The sequence below is a fragment of the Littorina saxatilis genome, linkage group LG1, assembly GCF_037325665.1.
Source record: "Littorina saxatilis isolate snail1 linkage group LG1, US_GU_Lsax_2.0, whole genome shotgun sequence".
Lineage (NCBI taxonomy): Eukaryota > Metazoa > Mollusca > Gastropoda > Littorinimorpha > Littorinidae > Littorina > Littorina saxatilis.
Window position 1 is genome coordinate 82,027,720 of NC_090245.1, and position 23,859 is coordinate 82,051,578.

Consider the following 23,859-nt stretch of genomic DNA (forward strand, 5'->3'; position numbering starts at 1 on the left):
ATGTAACTAAAATAACAAAAATGGCTATATTAATACTAATTTCTAAATGAACACTTTCAACACTTAGTCTAGGATCTACCAGGTAGGTCGTGGTCTTATGACAGAGTAAATATATCAACATGTGAAGTCTTTGTTTTCTAACCTCTGCCCTCTCCTGTTGCACCATCATGGCCCGAGCCAGCTCAAGCGTGTCAATTTCATCCAGTTTTCCGCCTCGCTGTTCACAGGCGACAAACCGTGCCACTTCTGCCGCCCAGGGCCCGAGGGAGGGAAGTGTAGGGCGAACGTTGTAGGAATCTGGACCAAAGGCTGACGAAGGGTCTTGACTTTCCGACTCGGACCTTCCGTGTAGCCGCTCCTGCTGCCAGCGCAGTCGTCGTAACATCTCCTTCACTTTCTGCAGTGAGTTCAGATGAGGGCCTGGGACACGAAAAAGAAACGATACATTTGCACTCTTGGAGAAACACAGGTTATTTTAGTGACATAATTCCTTTCTAAACTCTTTCCTGAAATGTGTTTCTATTGTATTATCTTAATTTGTTTGTCTATCCACTTCAATGACCTCTTGGTCAACGTACCACTGAATGTTTCGCTTTGTCTACTATACAACATTCCAATGACCTCTTGGTCAACGTACCACTGAATGTTTCGCTTTGTCTACTATACAACATTCCAATGACCTCTTGGTCAACGTACCACTGAATGTTTCGCTTTGTCTACAACATTCCAATGACTAACCTTTCTTGGGTTTTTTATTCTTAATTTTGGAAAGTTAGCAGTCTATCTGTTTTTAATTTATTTCCTATATTCTTACAAGAAGGAAGGGTTAAACCATTTAAAAATGCAAACTGAAATGCCAACTTGTTCGAACCAGAACACTTGCTAGGAAGGGAGACATGCCAGTTTAAAGTTTTCACATAAGATAACACAAGAATTTGCCCAATATGTACAGGCCAATCAAGAGCAGAAAGCTATTTGTTTGTTTGTTTATTTGCTTAACGCCCAGCCGACCACGAAGGGCCATATCAGGGTGGTGCTGCTTTGACATATAACATGCGCCACACACAAGACAGAAGTCGCAGCACAGGCTTCATGTCTCACCCAGTCACATTATTCTGACACCGGACCAACCAGTCCTAGCACTAACCCCATAATGCCAGACGCCAGACGGAGCAGCCATTAGATTGCCAATTTTAAAGTCTTAGGTATGACCCGGCCGGGGTTCGAACCCACGACCTCCCGATCACGGGGCGGATGCCTTACCACTAGGCCAACCGTGACGGTAGCAGAAAGCTATGACTTACTGAGCTGTTGTACTGTCCATGGGTTGGAGGTTGGCGTAGCTACCCCTTCCCTCTCACGTAGCGGCTGTGTCTGTTCACTCTACCCATGTAAAACAACAAAAATATCAATCATAGACAAGATGTTCAACACAGCACGTTTTGATTCGGACATTGCTTGAATATGCATTTCTTGTGTTTTCTCTGATTTCAGCCAAGATACACATAAAAGAAGCTGTATCTTTTTCAAAACACTGATACACATTGGTTACCCACACACGAAGACCATCTATACATATAAAACAACAACAAAACAAATAAAGAGCTAAAATAACAAGAAAATATTCTAGATCACTTCTTCTAAAGAAAAACTTTGCCAGTCAAACAGTATGCAAACAAATATATTACAGATGCATTTTTATTTCACAAGAACTCTTACAATCCTGTTCAATTTTGTTATTGTCAACCCATTATTAGACTCAAACTCTTAACACACCTCAACACACACTAACAGAATTTCACTAAGTTTACCTGCACTTCTCCAGGAATGTCAGTGAGTGAACCGCGCCGCTGACGTCGTCGTGGTGACAAGAGGCGTCTGTCCAATGAAGCGTGGTCTTTGTTTTCCTCAGACTTCTGCAACAAGCTGACTGTCTCTTCTGAAATCACAACCCTAGCTGTTACCGTTTTATCTACTTCATTTGAAGTATGCAAGAAACATCCTTGCAAAACAGTCATATCTAAATTCAGGTAAAACAATGATCAAATCCCAACAATAATGTATTCTAATCCTCTCAAAGCGTATGTTTGACTACAGAAACACAATTGTGTTCACAAACCTGAAAAGATACCATTAGTTTCACAATTGTTATCACACTGACTTAACCTTCCACCTGCTGACGTAATTGATTGCTTATTGCTTTACATTTTGGACAAGACAAATCATTTTTAATCAAGAGGAATAAAAACTTCAAGGAAAAGGCGCTCACAAATTTCTGTGATGGTCTGTTACCAAAGTGCACAGCAAAATTTACAGGGGTTTGATTAGAGCATAATTAAACTGTAGGTCAACAATGCAGACTTAAGAGTAACCATGTCTAAGCATCAGCAGAACAACTCTGATGGCATTACATGCATTCACTACAAACTTGTCCCAAAAAGGCACGAAACAAGCAAAGTGAAAAATGTTCACCTGAAAGTGGCGGGCGCACAGCTAGCAGAAGAAAGATGCAGCGTTGCAGAAACCTGCGTGCTACTTCCGCGTAGGACAGTTCTTCACGGTCACCCTGCAGTGTGCCTTCCAGGTCATCATCATCTGCAAGCAGCAACTAATAGTATTAGCCAATAGTATTGAGATACGGTCAATCCTGCCCTGGCAACCACCTCTTCACAACATCTACCTGCCCACAACGACCACACTAAAATGTATCCCCAACTGGGTTTTTTCCCATATGATTCCCCTTTCCATAGCGACCACCTAGTGCCTATGACAATCACTTTGGGTAGTCGCTTGGCTGGTCAGTACAGACAGGGTCCACTGTGCTTGCAAAAGGAATCAAAGCTGAAAAGAATACTGTCAGTGTGTGTCATTTTATCACATTTTCTGTGAATGGCATGTTTCTCGTCCATACATTTTCTTCCAGCTTTTTTGTTGATTGGATCTGCATTGGTGCTTGTGGGATGCAGTAGTAAGTAAATTTTAAGGGGCTTATTGTCCGTCAGGTCTTAATTGCCTATATTGGACATGAATTGGTTTATACGATTCGAGTTTTTACGCCCTCACGGCTTTTGATGTATGCGTGTTTAGGTGGTATCAGCCATCTGCACGTATGGTAGAATGACCAAGATCTTTAACGTGCCATTGTGGTGAAACGGGGGTGGGGGATGGATACCGTCTCTGGGTCTGCACATAAAGTTGACCCGTGTCCGTTCCGGCCCGGATTCGAACCAGCGACCTTTCGATCACAAGTCCAGTGCTCTACCACCTGAGCTACCCGGGCCCCCGGTGGGAAGCAGTTTGAGTGTGTGTAACCTTACACACAAGGGTTTTTTTTGCTTGATCTGGTGTCTATTCTCGCTGATGTGTTGTTTTTTTTTTTTTTTTTGTACTCCACGTAGTTAACTTTCATTTTCTCCTTGTTTTTCTGTGAATTAGTTGCATGTTTATTTACAACCACTTTCTTTTTTCTTAGCCTGCTGTGGTGTTGTCCAGAATTAAGCTTGTGGAAGTGACGTCATATACTGAAAGAAGAGTGGACATTTGCGATTCATTCAGTGGGACTGTGAACCTCACATGGGCCTGAAACGGGTTATTGCCCTGAAATAGTTGCATACCTATATCTTTCCTATCAAACTCTTTTCACCCTTCTTCAATTCTTTCGTCCTTCGCAAAACTCCGACCAACCTAACCTCAGGCGGAAAAAAACCCTCATACTACCCTCAGAACCATTACCATCAGAATCTCGATGATCCCTGTCAAGGTCGATGGTTTCCGTGCTGTCGTTGAGGCCCTCCCCTCTGGGTTGTACGTCGGACAGAGTGGCTTCCTCGAACCCCTCCCCTTCCATCATGGAGTGTTTGGTGTGAGCGTCAGGCGAGGGCTGGGCGGTAGGGGTGCTGTGGGGCTGGCGGTAGGACACTAGTTTGCTGCGCAGTTTGTACACCTGGTGGAACACTGCTTCCATGTGAGGACTTGGCCTGAAAGACAGGGTGGGAGTGAACATTTTTAAAGTGTACCTTTGGCTGCTGAAACTCACACACTCACACACTCACACATGCATGCACACACATGCAGGCATAAAGATAAGCACGCTCTCAGATGTACACATGAATACAACCATGATATATGCAGACTCGCACAAACACACACGCAAGTGCACACATATGTACATGTAAACACAGTGAAAAACATTTGCACACATATGCATGCAAGTGCACACACAACACACACACACACACACACACACACACACACACACACACACACACACACACACACACACACACACACAGATGTAAACTTACATATCAGAGTCGACCTCAGCAGCAGACAACAGGTTTCCGTGTTTGAGGAGAGCAGCCAGGTAGAATCGGGTCACTGTGTCAAGCATGGTCTCCTCGCTCAGCTCACATGTGTCCAGGTCTACATAATGAACACATGCAATCATCACCATCACCCTCACTCCATCACTCCATCACTCCATCAATCAAATCAAATAATCAATCAATCAATCAATCAATCAATCAATCAATCATCATCATCATCATCATCATCATCATCATCATCATCATCATCATCATCATCAATCGCTTTTCTATAGCAAGTCCCCATAACAGCTCTCCGGGCTTTACAATTCCAATACAAGAAACATAGAAAACTGCCGTAATAACACTGATTTTCACCTAAGATGAACATGCCTACTTCTCCCAACACTTAGAAAATCATTTAAAGTCTGTAATCCTTCGCCCTTTGGTTTATTACACCTTTTTGTACAACAGGGTGTACCAAAGTACACAAACGCACCAGCAATTTTAGTTATTGTGGAAAGCAAGAGCTGCAAATTTGGACAATGACCTTCAAATACATTAAACCTGAAACCCAGTAACAGGCTTCAAAGGCTCAATTTTAACTGACACTCAAAGGTATAAAAATAAGGTTTGTGTATCAGCTTTCAATTTGAATATCTACCATACCAAATAAATAACCTTACACTATTGCTGTCAGCTCTCCTTCCCTGATGTCATTCCACAAACCAGAATTATAGTTTCTAACTAAGAACCAGCAGTTCCATAACACACGAGAGACTTGCCTTGGTCCAAAGCATAGCCCTGCATCATGTTCAGGGATCTAGTGGTAAAGGGGGAGGGCACCCCTAGACCAAGATCAAGCAGCTTGCTGATCGCCCCTTCCACGCTCAAGTCAATGTCAAGATGACGCCGCTCGGAGTAACCCTCTTCCATGCTCTCACAAACGCTGCTTGTAGCTTTCTCTGCAAAAGTAACAAGTAGAAAATGTCAAACTAGACACACATAGACAGACAAACAGATAGACAGACATATAGACAGACAGACAGACAGACAGACAGACAGACAGACAGACAGACAGACAGACTGACTGACACATGCTCTGTACGCATGCGCACACCTACACACACTCAAATCATATTACTGAAAAGACAAAGCCAGAAATTATAAAGGCTGGTATCTTTGTCTTCTGGTATAATAGTCATAACTACCAGAAAGCTCTGCAACAACTAACTCAATATCTTTGTAACTTCAAACAATATCCAATCCATTTGTTTTCCTCATGCCCATCCCCCCCATCCCCACAAAACAAAACAGAACAAAAATACTCAGTGTATTTCCATTGTCTTTCAAATCTCCATCCAATCAAAAACAATCTCACTCTGTCTGATTTTGTGTTCAGAGGGGTAAGGGGAGGTCACCTTTTTCTCTTCCAGAAATAACCTTAACTTGAGAATATCACATATAAAAAAAACACCACCCCCCTCACCTAGTTGTTTGACAGAAAGGTGCAAGCCGTTACTGAAGAGTACGGACGAGAGCCAGGAGAAGCTGTGCGTCTCGCAGGGCATCATGGGAGGCCCATGCAGCATGCTGCCGATGCACAAACCAATCAGAAGGCCACAGGTACGCTCTAGGTCCATCATCCAGGCCCACGGCAACATCTGTGGGTCCTCCCCTCCTGTAATGGTGAGAATTGGATTAGTCATATACAGGGTACTTTTGGAATAAAGGGTACAGGGGTTGAAGTTAAGGGGAAAATGCTGCGCCTTATAGTTGTGAAAATATGGAAGCTATCAGTCTAATGGGCCACTAGGTGAAAGTTGAGCAAAAACATATCTGAGGGTGTAAAACATCAAGAGTTTGCACCAGCCATTCCAGGAAGAGATGAACCTGATAACCTTTCTCTGGTGTAAATAGCATACTTTGTTGGTTTTAGGTAATCATTTGTTTAAAGAGCAGTCAAAGAACAGTTTTCCATGCACTTTATGGACAACACTAAATCTTATGTCTTATTCTAAGTGCAGAATATCTGCCTAATAGTGGTTTTAAGAGAGAATTAGGCTACAAAATTACATCAGTGATAAGCATACTTCCATTGGTTTTTGTAGCAATTGATTATGACTGCATCATAATGTGATAGCATCCATGTTTGCTTAAGGCTGCATACGCCTACGCTCTCTGTTTTCATGAAAGGATTACTGGCATGACACAGACAGACAGCAGGACACAATCTGGTCTACTCACTGTCAGAGGGTTCCAGCTGGGCCATCTCCAGACGCAGAGTGTAGGGCAGCGCACGACACAGCGTGTCAAGACAGGGCAGCAGGGCCACCACCTCGTGGAGCACCGGCACCACCAGCGGCACAGGCACCACCACCAGAGCTGTCATGATGTGTGTCAGCATCTCTCCTGCCGGCGACTGCAGCAACAGGTCTGAAAACAGCGAGACAGCAAAAAAGCTAAGGGCAATAAGACATGAATCTTAAGTGTCGATTTCCAAAGAGTGCCTGAAACATTTTAATTAAAACAAGCTCATCTAACAGTAAGGAAGAAGTTCATTCAACAAGTGTTGCCAGCTTCTAGCTAATGGTGAAAGTACTGTGAATGCTAGTGATAAGAAAAGTAGCAATACAGCCCCTGCTAAGCAACACAGAGCGTGTGCCCATTGCTAGCTGATAGTTGGTGACGAAATAGGTGATAATGCAGCCTCTGCTCTTTCACCCATAGACTGACTGTTGAAGTTATATCTGCTACCTGGCTGATATTCCTACCGTCAACCTATATGCAGTTGATGATACAGATTGTGATCATTCTTCTTTTTCTTCTGCATTCTTGTCGCCATGCTAGACCGTCGAGGTTGCTGATGAGATGAAGTCTACAGTTCGACACCGGGACTCCGCCGGACTCCCCAGAATTTGTTTCTCAGGTATGCAAAGGTGGGGCATGTCTGGAGGACATGTTATGGGGTCTGCGTGCCTGAGATAGTGATACATTTCATGTTGAGTAATGTGCACGTTATACTTACCCTCTAGCTGGCTGTGGAAGTCTGGAGGACATGTTATGGGGTCTGCGTGCCTGAGATAGTGATACATTTCATGTTGAGTAATGTGCACGTTATACTTACCCTCTAGCTGGCTGTGGAAGTCTGGAGGACATGTTATGGGGTCTGCGTGCCTGAGATCCCGATACATTTCATGTTGAGTAATGTGCACGTTATACTGACCCTCTAGCTAGGTGTGGATGTCGGGAGGACATGTTATGGGTTCTGCGTGCCTGAGATCGTGATACATTTCATGTTGAGTAATGTACACGTTATACTGACCCTCTAGCTGGCTGTGGAAGTCTGGGCTGCTGGCCTGATTGTTGATGATGGAGGTGGCCAGCTTGACGATCTCCGCACACACAGGTAGCAACAGGAGCAGGTGCTGCTGCAGGTGTTTGGCTACTGTCTGCACCTGCACATAAACAGGCATGTTAATAACCTTAACCAAATCTGAAAGACAAAGCCAAGGTAACTGCGCTTGATCAACAATACTTGACATTCTTAATCATAAGTGTAAGTCAAGTCCTTTTTGACAGTAGAAACCCCCTTTTAAGACCCCCCAGTTTAGACTCTCTCCTTGGACTGGGTGGCCGAGTGGTAACGCACTTGCGTTCGGAAGCGAGAGGTTGCGAGTTCGACCCTGGGTCAGGGCGTTAGCAATTTTCTTCCCCCTTTCCTAACCTAGGTGGTGGGTTCAAGTGCTAGTCTTTCGGATGAGACGAAAAACCGAGGTCCCTTCGTGTACACTACATTGGGGTGTGCACGTTAAAGATCCCACAATTGACAAAAGGGTATTTCCTGGCAAAATTGTATAGGCATAGATAAAAATGTCCACCAAAATACCCGTGTGACTTGGAATAATAGGCCGTGAAAAGTAGGATATGCGCCGAAATGGCTGCGATCTGCTGGCCGATGTGAATGCGTGATGTATTGTGTAAAAAAATTCCATCTCACACGACATAAATAAATCCCTGCGCCTTGAATATGTGCGCGATATAAATTGCATAAAATAAAAATAAAAAATAAAAAAATAAATCCCTGCGCTTAGAACTGTACCCACGGAATACGCGCGATATAAGCCTCATATTGATTGATTGATTGATCCTTTTTAAGACCTGATTTTCTCCGAGTTTTCAAGGTCATAAAAGGAAGGTTTTGCTGTGTTGTAGTGTGTTCTTTGATGAATTTCACTCACCATCGGCTCGTTCTTGCTATTGAGGCAGTAGGCAAGGAGGTGTTTCTGCAGTGACGACAGCAAGTTGTGAAGGTGAGGCGGGGGGCATGACTCGGCTGGTGTTGACAATAACGTCCCCTTGTCAGCATTCTTCTCTAGTTCGCTTAACACTCGCTCCTGTGTATCACAAAACACAAGTATAAAGCAGCTTCTGCATTTTGCCATTTTTCCAACATTTGACTCTTCATATCAAATGTTCAAGAACTTTGCAGGTGTAAAACTAAAGACATATTCATACAAATTACCATTCTGCCTAAAAGCAATTGATTCTTAATACCATATTTCCAGAAAATGTCTTTGCCTTACAACCTTCAAATGAAAAATACATTCATCTTTACAATCTACACTATAATTCTATCAATGGTGCAGTCAGCTTTCCTGAAAACCTTTTAATCTTGAAAATGTTAGGACGGTTTAAATTTGGAAATGCATCAGACATTGAGACACACAACCACACAATCTCTTTTTCTCTCAAAACAAAGACTATTCAAAGCCAATCTTCAGTTCTTTCTGAAAACAACAAATCATTTTCATCTTCTGTCCCAAAGTCACACTCACAGTATGTGCCGCAAGGTTGCGCAGGATGGTTTTCATGAGCCTCTCAGCCATTTGCAGTGTCAGTGTCACTGACGGCTCCTGTTCCGGCTGGCTGTTGTCACCAGTGCCTTCCTCGTTTGTGTTGTTGTCGGCGCCACTTAGACCCGACGCTGTCAGACCCAGCACGGCGGCCACATGCTGGTTGTCTTGGAGACTGGTTAGCACTATGCCCAGCTGCATGCGCTGAAAAAACCACACGCACAAAAATAGTGGTAATTTGTGTAGGAGGAAGACATACATGCCTCAAAGAAAAGGCAAATGGTTTTCTCTCTGACCCAGTCAGCGTTATTCCCATTATTTTACCAATACGGCCGAACCCCCCCTTACAGGACCTCAACAACTCTAAGAAAATCAGGTCTTAAGAGAGCAGTGGTTTTCTTCTTCTTCTGCGTTCGTGGGCTGAAACTCCCACGTACACTCGTGTGTTTTTTGCACGAGTGGAATTTTACGTGTATGACCGTTTTTTACCCCGCCATTTAGGCAGCCATACGCCGTTTTCGGAGGAAGCATGCTGGGTATTTTTGTGTTTCTATAACCCACCGAACTCTGACATGGATTACAGGATCTTTTTCGTGCGCACTTGGTCTTGTGCTTGCGTGTACACACGGGGGTGTTCGGACACCGAGGAGAGTCTGCACACAAAGTTGACTCTGAGAAATAAATCTCTCGCCGAACGCGGGGACGAACTCACGCTGACAGCGGACAACTGGATACAAATCCAGCGCGCTACCGACTGAGCTACATCCCCGCCCAGAGCAGTGGTCTATAAATAGGGGTCATTTTACAGAAAAAAACCACTGCATTTTAAAAGGGATAGAATCTTAAATGTGGGGCGGGGGGGGGGTCTTAAAAAGAGAGGTCCACTGTTTTCTAAGCCCTCACTTTGAAGCAAAGATACATGTACTGGTCAAAATCCACACTAAAGCCAGGAAGTGCACATGTTTACATAATTATATGCATGTGAGTGTGAGTGTGCACGTGTGGGTGTGCATGTATGTGAAAGTGTGTGTGTGGATGTGCGTGTATGTGTGTAGAGTGTGAGGGGGTGAAGGTACGTGCAATGGGAGCAATAGTGTCCACACACCTGCCCCCTGGTGAGAGTTTCCCAGCTGCCGGGCCCCTGTGGCAACAGAGAGTGCAGCAGCTCCATGCGTTCTCTCAGCGGTGGCAGCAGCAGGCACGCACCAATCGACAGTGTGGACGACACCGCCTATAACAGTAAAACACATTTATCACACTCAGTACGCACATCTCAATAGTCAATGTTTGGAAATAATCCGATCAGGTATGTTTAAGTTGTGAAAGAGTGAATACTCTTGTTTTCAGTGAGTCAAACTTTCCCATGTGACATTTTAGGCCAGTCACTGGTAAGGGGTATGTCTGAAATACGTGGACAAGGAGCATGTGTAGAAAGCTTGACTCACTAAAAGCAAGAGTATTCACTCTTTCACAACCCATACAAACCTGACACAGTTACTTCCAGAATTGTGCTATTTTCCAAAACACGAAGGACACAACTGGGACACCCCCCCCCCCCCTCCCCCCATTGTCAAAATCTTGTTCACATTTTTATTAGTCAGTATGCACCTCTTCATTCGCCAAAACATAAAGGTCCTTTGAACATAACTAATACCACCCACTGTCAAACAATTGTGCCAGAGTTGCTTTTTCATACCACAAAGAAACATGACTCAATTAGAGGTTTGAGAAATTATCTTTCTATTGTGGTTCAGTGCTTTTGGCCTTCTTTTGCAGTGGCTATTTGTGACAAAACTTTAGATATCCTGTCATCCTCACACACAAAAATACCTGAACCAAGCATTCATAATTTTAGTGGTAAATGAATCTTGCAAAAGAACTGTTACGTCAGAAACTTATCCAGAGCGGGTTTCCATACAAGAATGTATTTCAAACAGTCTAACACTCCTTGTCAGACAACCATAAACTCCTTCACCAAACTCACCTGCTGGATGCAGTCAGGCATGGAAGTGTCTATCAAGCGGAACAGCAGGTTCCTCAGTGGCTGGGTCTGCTTCCCTAGTACTTCGCTGCCAAGGCCACAGGCCAAGGTCAAAGCCAGGTGAGATGACAAAAGACGCAGGCACACCATCACAAAGTGGTGATGTTGTCTGAAAACAACAAAGAAACCAAAGTGTTTAATACTGTCTGTCTCAGCAACGCTGGTACAACAACAAACTGTCAAACTGCTGAGCTCTGTTCCATTATTTTTTGAGTCACTGGACAATAAAAGCTGCATTTGGCAGCGACACTTTGAGACGCTCCTATATCAGCAGAACTGAATCACAGATTTGAATAGTATGAACAGGAAGCAAAAGTACCACACACAGCGAGAACTGGACTGATGAATCTGAACAGGGATACATACGGGGAGGGACACTACCAGCTGGGGAGACTCTACTCCCCCTAATGATACACTGACAGAAATCTAGATTGAGCTTCCTCATTTTATTGGTAACAAGGGAGGCTTTTTCAGTCTAGCGCAGCTGAGTAAGGTAACTCCTTATAGTTAAATTGAGGTGATGGATTGGAAAGAAATTCAAGCTGCCGTACTCTCTGGAGGTGAAGGGCGGAGGGGGTTCCGGAGCATCGAAGCCATCACAGTATCGCTCCAGAAAGCTGCACAGTGTGGCAAACGTGGCTTCCTGCAGGTCCACGCAGAACGGTCGTTGCCAGGCTATGACATGTCTGCAGACAAAGGCAATGATTATTTCAACATCATCCAGTTCTTCTTTTTTACAACACAGGGTGTAAAAAATTTTTGAAAGATAGGTTGCGGAATGTTTATTCAAGATAAACAATTTTTAAAGCGATTGTTTATGTGGCTGTGAACTACAAAAACTCAATGAGATGACCATTCATTTTTTGTCATCAAATGTGAACATTCCACATTTCAATCATCTGCTTTTAAATTCTCACTTTATCCTTATAAACTCTTCAAATTTTTTAACTGGATGAACTCGTTGACCCTCCCTTTCATCCAAACTTCTTTTTAGTGACTTTTGTTCTTGTTTCTGATAATTTTATTAGCATTATACACATATATATAACTCCACTCCAAACTCCCTTGTTCCCAAATATTATTCAAGTCTATTTTCAAACAAAACCATACAACCCCGCACCCACAAAATGTCCCACTCAACCTACGAGAAGAAGTCCATTTCATACCCCTTAACTGACCTGTCAGATGGCATGGCAGTCCAGGTAACGCTGTGGGAGGTACCGGCAGAGATCTGCTGCACGGGTACCCCCTCCAGCCCCACCACCTTGCGCGGTCTGGGGATGGGGCTCTGAGAGTGGCCCTGCCCACACTGTCCCATGGCGTTGTTGCCCCATGCATACACTTCATTGTCTGCAAGGAAAAGAAATTAAAAAAACACCAATAGTTAGTTATTGGAATGTGTAATTTTTGACAAAACAAAACATTCACACTTACTTCTACCCAATGGTCTTTCAAGTGGACAAACCAACAATTAATATGAGAAGAATGAAACTTACTTAAAATAAATGTTCCCTTCTTGTTTTGTTGTTGTTGGTGTATTGTTTTCTTCTAAAGTTCAAACAAAAAGTTAGCAGGCTATCAGAAATTAAAGGCACAGTAAGCCTCCCGTAAACCATCACAGATACTGTTAGGCTTTTACACACAGTACAAACACCCTTTCATTTAAACACTCACCGCTTGAGAACATCCTAGGTGCCCTCCGTAAAGAGCGAGCAATTTTCAAAGAATTTATTTTTGCGTGGTTTATCTTACCCCTGAGCCATCGTGAACCCGTGTGATCCAGTTTCCCTTTTTCACAATGTTGTCGTCAGTTTGTAATTCGCTGTGAGCTTATCTGCAATAGCACGTTATTATGTACCTCTGACTATGCACAAAACAAACGGCTGTGGTTCACAAGAACTCTAGCGATGGCTTTTGACTGTTCAGAGGAACTGGCGATAGGCATAAACCGTCATCTGCTACGAGAACCACGACCTTGCGTGACCCTGCTTCCGGGCTTATCTTTTTTCAAACTTTCAAAACTTCGAATTGTACTGATCTTGTCTTGACGAAAAAAGAATTCTTTTATGATTTAAGAATGTTTGTGTAACAAGCTGTCAATTTATTATTTAGATTTTAAAAGTTAGGTCTAGCGCCAAAACGCAACACGGTCCAATTGTGTGAGGATACAATCCGCAAAATTAATTCTGTGAAAATTGCTCGCTCTTTACGTAGGGCACCTAGGATGTTCCCGTTCGGTGAGCGTTCAAATGGAAGGGTGTTTGTACTGTGTGTAAATGCCTGACAGTATCTGTGATGGTTTACGGGAGGCTTACTGTGCCTTTAATATCAGACTGTTCAAAACATGATAAAATCCAAAGTTAAGGCAAAAGCAAGCACTAGTTACTGTTTAAAAGTACAGTATCATGAAAAGGTACTCTCTCTCCATCCAAACACACACACATAAACACACACACATACACACACACCAAATACACACACACCAAACACACACACACACACACACACACACCAAATACACACACACCAAACACACACACACCAAACACACACGCACACATACCATGGGACAGAGCCAGACAGTGACTGTCACCGCAGGAGATGTCCACTATACGGATGTTCTGCAAGTCCTCCACCAGACGCGGTCGCAGGGCGGTGAACTCTGCCACGCCGCTCTGACCGCAACCTAGGCATGACCCGCTTCCCCAAGCGTACACCTGTCAACAAGGAAAAAGGTTCATGCAAATTGAAATAGACCATGTTTGGAAATAACTCTATAAAGTGTTTATGGGTTGTGGAAAAATGTCTTTCCCTTGTTTTCATAGAAGCACTGAGCCAAGCCGACAATGTCACATGTTGTAGCTTGCCTCTGTGTTTCTATTGAAAAGCAAGGAAAAACAAGGGAAAGCAAAAAATAATATTCTGCCAGACTAGTTTGACATGACCTCATTTACATGATATACACACGTGTGAGTATATGGTTTAGTTATGTAATGGGTAGTCTCTCTCACACATGTAGGATAAAAATTATAAACACCTGCATCATTTACAGGTGTCTATGTTAACCACTGACCTGCCCGGTGGAAGTGAGGGCCAGGGAGGACTGACCGCTGCAGGCCACTTTGCGGATGTGCATGCCAGAGAACGCTTCAATCACACGTGGCTTGTTGTAGCGATTCATGTCTCCATGACCCAGTTTCCCTGAAACAAGAAGTGAACCAATCAAGTCAGAAAAGAATGATGACCAAAAAAACACATTCTAAGATGAATAAATAGGCATACAAGCCCAAACCATCCCACTCCTTGAGATAAAACTAGTAACCTCATCAACCAAAACACACCTGACGTGTATAAATGAATGAACCAATACAATCATCACACTATCAATATGATCTTACCATTATCGCCACTGCCAAAGGACCAGACGGTCTTGCCGTCCTGAGACAAGGCCACAGTGTGAACACTGCCACATGCCACCTGACCTACTTCCCCGATGTCCTTCACTAGGCGTGGCGTGCTGCACGATGTCTTGTCTCCGTGGCCTGAATAACACAAATCAAATTTCTTGAATTACCTTTGTCAGACAGTCATTTATGCAAAGGCTTACATCTGTTAAATTCACACACATACACACGCGCGCACTCATGCACATACACACGCACACACACACACACACAAGACAAAACTGTATGTATCCTGCACACACATACATACACACACACATACACACACACACACATAAACGCGCGCACAAGACAAAACTGCATCCATCCTGCTGTCAGCTTATGCGGGTAAGACAAACATTTAAATAAGGAGACACACTTCAGAACAGCAACTTTAAACCTCAAGTTAAACATGCATTAACCATATCAACTGTCACTTACCAAGTCGTCCATAGTCCCCTTCCCCCCATGTGTACAGTTCCCCTTCCTCCGTCACTGCTGAACTGTGACGGTAGCCTGCCGAGATGCACTTGATCTTCTGCACAACAAGAAACGCTCCCGTTTAGCACTCAAAAACATCACTTGATGTTTGCAAGAAACCATCATTCAAATGTGTAGAGCAGACATTGAAAACACCCTTTACAAGGGAGACAAGACTTTAACTTTTTTGTTGAACAGATTGTGTGAGACATTACCTTTCCCACAAGGGGTCCTAGGATCTGCTTTGGTGTCTTCACTGTTGAGTTACTTCCGTGACCAAGCTTGCCGTAATCACCTGAAAATAATCCATGCATTTTTCGTTACGATGTAGCCTGAATAGTTAATATTTCAAGTACATGTAATGATGAATATTTTGTGTGTATGTCTGCCTGCCTATTGACGGGTTTTTGAGTGTTCATGTCTGCCTGTCTGTGTGTGTCTGCATGAGTGCCAGCTCCTCCGCAAATATCCACAAATTCAAGGCTTCCCGACTTCAATTTATGCTGCCAAAACATCTTTATTTTAATTGCCAATCATCAACACTCTCAGTCTCTTGCAACATTTTCTACATTCTGACAACGCCCAAACTCACCATCACCCCACGAGAACACCTCTCCTTCAACAGACAACGCCAACGTATGTCCATCAGAACCTTTAGAGGAGGAGATCTTCTTGATTCCATGTTTAGGATCGAACACCAGCTTCATGGGGAAGGGCTGGTTGTTGGAATCGCCCAGACCCAGTCGGCCGTAGCTTCCTTTACCGCACGCACTGACCGTCAGGTCGTTGTGGATGAGAAAGGTGCAGAACTGGCCAGCTTCAATCTGGGAGACAAATAATGTTTTTGTTAATTAAATGCCCTTCAAATCATGGAATACGCAGAAAACTGTGCTTTTCTTTTTTTTCTTTCTTTCTCACAAGATCAGTCTTTAGACAGATCTGCTCTATGTACACAGAGGACTATTGTTTTGGGGATGGCAGTGTTATGGAAACAACAGGAAAGGCTAAATGACTGAATAATAAAGAGAGCTGTTTGTTGGCACATTGGTATTTATATATGCTGACACTTGAAACACTCTTTTCATTGCTAAAGTATTTGAATTTCTTTCATTATTTTCAACCAGCATAAGACTTTCAATTAGACAAAAGTCCTCACAAAGTTGGTAACACGAACAAACACCTAAGGCATATATGCGCCAAACTAAAAGGGATAAAAAAACTTTTAAAACTTTACGAGAGATCTTTCCTCCCCCTAACAAAGACAACACAGCGAGGGGTATGTCAGAATTCGTCTATTTTTGCCTTTGAGTGCATCTTCAGGATCAACAAGTAACAAAGAAAAGCAAAAGCAAACAAAGTAAACAAGGTTGAGCAGGTAAAAAAGCTCCTTCGCATACCACACAACAAAACCAAACGCAATATGTCTGCAAAGACAGACCTGCTGCACGCTGCCAAAAGAGGAGGTCAGTTTGGGACTGAGGATCTTTTCTTGGCTCCCCTCGGCCAGCTGGTGAGAGTTGTTGCTCCCCCACACGTACACCTCGCAATCATCGCGTCCAATCCCCGAGCGCCCTGACCCCGAGATGGACATGATGACGGAGGGTCTGGCCGTGGTGATGATCCCCCCTCCCCCTCCTCTCCCCCCCTCACCGGACGTGCTGGTACTGGAGGAGGAGGAGGAGGGGTGGTTGCTGTTGGTGTCGGGACCGATGCAGCGGTTGGTGTAGTCTTCCGCTAGCTGCTGCAGCTGTGGGGGAAAGAGAGAGAAGTAGGATTAGGTATAATGCTAGCCACATGGAAATACGAACATGCGACAAAACTTTCTACATACTATCTGTGTTGATGCCTCAACAGAGCCTAAGGGGATTTTACTTCATCTGACCCATCACCTTGCTGTGTGTGTGTGTCACAGTGTGTGTGTGTGTGTGTGTGTGTGTGTGTGAGTGAGTGTGTGTGTGTGTGTATGTGTGTGTGTGTGCGTGCATGCATGAGTGTGTGTGTGGGTGTGTGTGCGTGTGTGTAACTCTCAATAACGATTTCTCTCCCTTCAGTGTATCCAGACAAACATTTTTATGCCACCAAAACTTCCCTGTAGCAAAAGGCAGACGCTTCTTACAAAGCTTATACATTAACAAACCAAGATATCTGCCGACAAACCCCAAAGCACAGCTTACCTCTTCTATCAAAAGCACCGCCGCCTCATGCATGGGAATGGAATCCTCTGCACCTGCCCCTGGGTTCACCCAGCCCTGACTCTGCGATCCAGTCTAAGAAAATAATTTGTCAGGATATGAATCAGCATCACAGCATCAGTAACCATACAAAACAAGATCACACAATTCACACACAAATTGAAGTTTACCACTTATGTGCAAATCTATTACCGTAAAAGTCGACCTATAAGCCGCGACTTTTTTCTAATGAACAGACCCCTGCGGCTTATAACCCAGTGCAGAATAAGTAGGAATTTCTTCTTTTTTCTGAAATTTTGTTAAAAATCAGGGGGTGCGGCTTGTATTCAGGTGCGTCTTATAGGCCAACTTTTACGGTAACTATATCTGCAGCCAAAAAGAATAGTATGGAATACAAATGTCATCAAATTGTACTTCTTAAAAAGCTCAACAAACACAAAAATGATAAGACTTTAATAAAAAAAACTGCTGCATAATTTTGTGACACCATGTAAGTTTACAGCAAGAAAATGTTGAAGAAACAGTCAACTGTACAACCAAAGGTTGATCATCATTATCACCATCAACAGTTGCATGAAAGTAGGTAGAAACTGTCATTCAAATAAGACAGTCCACACATCAACGTAAAGGAAACACACACTCAGTTTTTGAGTTTGAGCTCTACTTTCATGGACTCACTGCTGATTTTGCCATTTCCAGCAGGATCTTGCGAAAGAAGTCGTGGCCGATCCTGCCAAGCTGCCCCTCCGGACTTCCCGATCGTTTCTCTTCACGGCGTGCAACAGCAGCAACCTGCAGCGCCAGGTCCACCCACTCCAGCATGAAGTGCAGCAGACCGCGCTGTGCCGTCAACGACAGCATCAACTCTGCTGCCAGCTGCTGACCAGTAGCGTCAGAACCACTGGTGGGAGAGGCTGCAGATCTGTATGATGACAAGGAAAAAGTAACACATAAATACCTGCCTTTTAAAGGTGGTCATCTACATTTTTGCTTTTTTTCAATAATCTTATGGTTAGATTTCGATACAAAATTATGTCAAATGATGAATGAACCATGGGGAAAAAAATTATAGAACAAAAAATATATGTAAAAAAAGATTTATTTTTGGGTAGCGTGACTCACGCTTCCAATATTTTGTTTTCTGTTTGCTGAGAACATGTGCTTTGCCTAAAAATACTGACCAATCAAATTCATGTCACTATGCTTATAGCCACGCCCAAACAAGTGCAGCAACAGTATGACACTGGAGCGCTGTCCACGCTTTTTTTTAAACGCACGGGATTTGAGAGGAGTTTTGCGCTTGGCATTTTCCAAATAAGGATATCCTACTATGAGTACTACGCTGGAATACTACAATGAATTTTCAAACGGCTACACTGGCTTCATCTTTCCTGATCGAAAGGGGGTGTATTGTTGATATTTGTAAATAATAGACTCTGCATTTTAATGGTCAAATGACGATTTCGGTATAAAAATGCAGACAAGGACCTTTAAGACTCCCCTCATTTCAAGACCTCTCTTTTTCAGATTTTTTGTTCATAATGCCTGCAAATTTACACCCATTTTAAGACTCTCTCCTTATTAAGTCTGAAATTTGAAAAAGGGGGGGGGGGGGTCCGTCTGTATACGGACACAATCATGTCCAGATCTCAAAACTTGTTTCAATTTAAATGTCTGCACTTCACGTACAAAACCACAAGACAGGTAGTTAAAAGTTCAGTCTTCTAAACTTGATATTAATTAATTGTTTAGCTCAGCAACATACTGCATGTTGTCTTGGAGATAACAGCCTATAAGAAAACTACCTAGGGATGGTAGGTGTATCAGAACACCAAAAACATACCAAACTTTAGATGTTAATGCCATATTGCATTAAACTTGTAGTCTGTCAACTCTGAGCCTAATTGCTTGTAATAATGCAATTAATGTTAATGCAGTTTTAGAATTTCGCTTCTTTTCCATACCGGAGAAACTGGGTGACCTGATTGAGGACATCAGTGCCGAGGGACGTCAGCCGATGCTCATTGGCCAGAGACAGGGGAGGCAAAGATGAGATTGTCATGATCGCAGTCTGAAGCACCTCATTTGTGAATGACAACTGGCCTACTTGACGAGCAAGAGTCCAGTTTTGCCGAAACAAGGCAAAGAGCAGGGAAAGCCCAGTCTTGACTCCAAGTTCAACGAGCGCATCATTGCCGCACGCAAACGACGCCCCTGTTCTCTCCCTTCCGTGCGCGCTGTTGAGAGCGGGCATGATCACAGCCTCCTGGGAAAGGTCCTGCCTGGTGTGGAACTTGTGTGAGACGGCGTGGTAAATCCTCTGCAAGACCAGCTGCCGTTTCTTCAGCTTGAGAGAGAAAGGGGTGTTGTTGTAGACGATGGACGCCAGGTGAAGCTGACTTAGGTGCAAAGAATCAAGCAGGTGCTCCTGCTCATCTGCCGTCACGGAATCTGTGTCAAAGTCGGCCAGCGCTGGGCCGCCGATGTTGATGGCCTGAGGCGGGAAGAGGACCAGCTCCTTGTTGTCAAGGATACGATAGTAGAGGGTGTTGAGATCGTGGGCATAGGTGATGGATTCACAGTCCTCCGTCACCCAGCTACTGTTGAGGTGGTCCAGCCACTTCAGCTTGCACTTGCAGCCTGCTATTTTCTTCTGCCAACTCACTGAGAAAAGGAAGAGCCATGGCACCAGAATGTTAAACATGAAACTAATGCAGTCTACGCCAGGTTCGCTAACCAGTGGTGATATGAAGGACAGCCCCCAAAATACATCTCAATCTAGTATAGATATGGAAGTATGCAATTAGATATTCACATTTAAACTTCAAGGAAGCACCCTCATTTGTTTTGTCTGCATATATGTTGGGAAAACTATATTATTTTATGCTTGGACTTGACACTCTGTGTTTCTTTCAATCAGTCCATGATGAGTACTGTAAACTGTAACATATAATATCTGTGGGTAAAACAGTAAACGTGGCAATGTCTCAGACCCAGTGCAGCACCCAGGTAGTGAGGTACTATCAAACGTTTAAAGTGCATTATTTGCTAATGTTCAATATCAATCATGAATGTTTACTATTAATGTTTGGTAGTAACACAATGACACTGAGTCATTGACAGATTTGCACTGTTAATGTTGTCTCACTGCATAAACATCAGCCTGTCTTTGAAAGATTCAGTTCAAAACTTACTTGCTGCAGTGTATGTACACCTGGCTGATTCTCTAAAATGCCGATTCCTGTAGGAGGTACATAATCTCTTACAGTTCTGGTGATCCTGAAACAAACAAGATGGAAAACCATGACAATGGAAAGCATAAGAGATTAAGACCGTCACTACACTGTCATAGCGATGATCAGAATGGAATGACGACGCAAATCGATCCCCCAAACTCCGCAAACCATGGTCTACAGCACTATCCACTGCACTACGAATGTAATTAACTCAATAACAATCCCTAACGGCAAAAAAGGTAACCTCTAGATCAAGCTAGTATTTAGTTCCCAGAATATTTAGTTAACCGGCTAGTTGTTTCACTAATGGCAAAAAAGGGAACCTTGACTAGATCAAGCTAGTATCGAATTCCCAGGGGCTCCGTTAACCGGATAGTTGTTTCACTAATGGCAAAAAAGAAAACCTCTGGATCAAGCTAGTATTGAGTTCCCGGGGGCTCCGTTAACTGGCTAGTCCTCTCACTAAATAATGGCATTAATGGCAAAATAGGGAACCTCAAGATCAAGCTAGCTAGTACTGAGTTCCTGGGGGCTCCGTCAACCGGCTAGTCGTTTCACTAATGTCCAAGAAGGGAACCTCTAGATCATTCTTAGTATTGATCGAGTTCCCGAGGGCTCTGTTAACCGACTAGTCGTTTCACTAACGCACTGGCTACAACACGCGGCATACAGGAGTCAGAATCTTGTATACACTCCGGCGTTAACTTCCGGTCGCGAAGCGAATTTGCCTTTGACACCACTTTGCGATAGGAACGCAGAGCAGTTGATTATAAGAGTACAAAGAAACGAAAACAATATGATGCTGCACGGCCTTTGCTGTATCGTAGATTACATTTTCGGGGTGAACTGAAAACACTAGCAGTGAACCGCATCAACACTCGGAGCGTCATTCGACGCCATTTTGCGAAGGTACGCTTCACTTTCGATTCATGGTATCAAAGTACGCTGGGGACTTCTTCTTCTTCTTCGTTCATGGGCTTAGACTCCCACGTTCACTCATGTTTTCAGCACGAGTGGATTTTTACGTGTATGACCGTTTTTTTACCCCGCCATTCAGGCAGCCATACGCCGATTTCGGGGGAGGCATGCTGGGTATTTTCGTGTTTCTATAACCCACCGAACTCTGACATGGATTACAGGATCTTTTCCGTGCGCACTTGGTCTTGTGCTTGCGTGTACACACGAAGGGGGTTAAGACACTAGCAGGTCTGTACATAAGTTGACCTGGGAGATCGGAAAAATCTCCACTCTTAACCCACCAGGCGGCAGCGACCGGGATTCGAACTCACGACCTCCCGATTAGGAGGCCGACGTCTTACCACCACGCCACTGCGCCCGTCAACGCTGGGGACAAACACAGACAAAAACAAACACTCACATGAAACTGATGCTTCACGGCAATTTATTGTCGGAGTTTGGGACACACTCGGAGTGTGTATCGACCTAGAAACGGTTGTATACTATGTGAGTGTACATTATTTGCCAACCCTCGACACTCTGAAAAAGAGATAGCGGAAGTCCATACATCAGAGTCTCAGAATTTTTCATTGGCTACTTCCTAACGACTTGTTAGGGGGCACTTCATTGGCTACAGATTTGTAACAGAGCTTTTCATTGTCGGAGTGTATACAGACTCATCAATCCTGTAGACACTCGGAGCGTGTACAGCTTTTGACTTTCACTAATTGCAAAATAGGGAACCTCATGATGCAAAATCAAGCTAGTAGTAGTAGTTAGTACTGAGTTCCCACAGTGACCGGCTAGTCGTTTCACTAATGGCAAACAAAACAAACCTCTAAATCAAGCTAGTATTGAGTTCCCGGGGCTACGTTAACCGACTAGTCGTTTCACTTCCAGCCACCACCATTTTAAAAAACATCAAGAGTAATATTACTAGTAGTAATACTAGTACTATTACTAGTCCTAGTAATGCTGATGGCCTGCCATCAATGCATTCAAGTGCAAAATTAGAACCTGTACGTTTAAGATTGCAGTACTTGTGGGGCTAATGTATAAACGAGATTGCTGTTGTTTCAGTATTAGCACCCTACTACTCCCTTGCTACCGATCGAGGGAGTTAGTTACAGTGTTCAACTTTCACCCACTCAACTGTCGTTTAGGAACTGACAGGCGTACCTGTCAGGGCTCAGGAAACTCAGCAGCCTTTGGGACAAATGCAGAAGATTTGCACATGCGGGAGACTGCAAAGCGTTTTCCACAAAAGACGCACTGCAGTTACAATAAATACACAACACTTGCTGCCCAAAGCTACATTATGATACACAATTTTTACGAGTCGGCTTGTTTGTGGAATGATGAAGTTTTCGCAAGTAGATTTATCTCCCTTGAACATAAGAAAGAGGAGCTACCATTCTTAGACTTAGTTGCGTATTTTGTACACTTTCGACTTTTTTCACCCAAAGATAATATTAATTGACATCAACTTTTTGGGGTACAGCGATTTTAGCTTTCGATATTTATTGTTTATTTCACTTCTCAACAAGCTGATTTCCACTTAGCAGTGGATATTTCATCGGTGTTACATAGTGCAAAGAAGCTGCCTGCGCCGCAGCGGCAGGCCGAAGACTGAGGCGATCGCTTGTCGCTGTGTCCTACATAATTTAGTGTTACCCAGACTGGGCCCTACGCCATGTGTTTGTTTGTGTGTTTGTGTGTTTGTTTGTGTGTTTGTGGCGGTATTTGTGTGTTTGTGTTCGCAAGTAGATCTCAAGAATGAACGGACCGGTCGTCACCAAACTTGGTGAACACGTTCTATACATTCCTGAGACGGTCCTTACAAAAAATGGGACCAGTCAAACACACGGTTAGGGAGTTATTGGTGGATTGATTCTACAAGGACTTATAGAGAATAAACATATTACTGGTCAAAGGGAAATAACCTTCTCAGTTGGTGGCAGTGAGAATGGGTGCAGTGAGAATGGTTATTTCCCTTTGACCAACGGGGGTGTTTTTCCTATCGGAGGAATGTCTTGTTCTTTTAGTGCATACACATTTCAACAATTGCAAACAACTCAAAGTGATCATGGGAGGCTTTTAGGGGAGGGTGAAAAGACAGTGGGAATTTAGAGATGAACAGAGACACAATATGACAAACCGCTGACTGGATTATATTGATCAGAACCTTCTGATACAATTTTTACCTCAAATTTGTACATGTTCTGGAAAGAAGGAATCAGGGTGGCCGTATCTAAATCAAGTTGACGGTAACCCGTCATTCGGACTGTAATTAGCCTATCTATCACCGTACAAGCATTTCCACAATTTGCAGAAAGTTGTCCAACACTGC

At 43.6% G+C, this 23,859-nt stretch overlaps 1 protein-coding gene across 1 annotated transcript in view; it reads right to left on the reverse strand.

Annotated features, from left to right (window-relative positions):
* Positions 1-22,872, reverse strand: part of LOC138981475 (probable E3 ubiquitin-protein ligase HERC1) — a 108,822-nt gene extending 85,950 nt beyond the window's left edge. The window contains exons 1-28 of the mRNA XM_070354404.1: positions 22,689-22,872; positions 20,511-20,595; positions 19,281-19,980; positions 17,995-18,238; positions 17,299-17,391; positions 16,563-16,871; positions 15,717-15,948; positions 15,340-15,419; positions 15,086-15,182; positions 14,600-14,743; positions 14,275-14,402; positions 13,765-13,918; positions 12,380-12,551; positions 11,753-11,887; positions 11,145-11,310; positions 10,266-10,391; positions 9,143-9,364; positions 8,546-8,701; positions 7,630-7,762; positions 6,552-6,740; positions 5,794-5,985; positions 5,090-5,269; positions 4,305-4,422; positions 3,733-3,977; positions 2,473-2,595; positions 1,812-1,939; positions 1,305-1,383; positions 143-420 (exon numbers count right to left, since the gene is read on the reverse strand). Coding sequence (XP_070210505.1) covers positions 143-420; positions 1,305-1,383; positions 1,812-1,939; positions 2,473-2,595; positions 3,733-3,977; positions 4,305-4,422; positions 5,090-5,269; positions 5,794-5,985; positions 6,552-6,740; positions 7,630-7,762; positions 8,546-8,701; positions 9,143-9,364; positions 10,266-10,391; positions 11,145-11,310; positions 11,753-11,887; positions 12,380-12,551; positions 13,765-13,918; positions 14,275-14,402; positions 14,600-14,743; positions 15,086-15,182; positions 15,340-15,419; positions 15,717-15,948; positions 16,563-16,871; positions 17,299-17,391; positions 17,995-18,238; positions 19,281-19,980; position 20,511 — 4,824 coding nt within the window. The 5' untranslated portion in view covers positions 20,512-20,595; positions 22,689-22,872. The remainder of the gene's footprint in view (positions 1-142; positions 421-1,304; positions 1,384-1,811; positions 1,940-2,472; positions 2,596-3,732; positions 3,978-4,304; positions 4,423-5,089; positions 5,270-5,793; positions 5,986-6,551; positions 6,741-7,629; positions 7,763-8,545; positions 8,702-9,142; positions 9,365-10,265; positions 10,392-11,144; positions 11,311-11,752; positions 11,888-12,379; positions 12,552-13,764; positions 13,919-14,274; positions 14,403-14,599; positions 14,744-15,085; positions 15,183-15,339; positions 15,420-15,716; positions 15,949-16,562; positions 16,872-17,298; positions 17,392-17,994; positions 18,239-19,280; positions 19,981-20,510; positions 20,596-22,688) is intronic.
* Between the last annotated feature and the right edge of the window lie 987 nt (positions 22,873-23,859).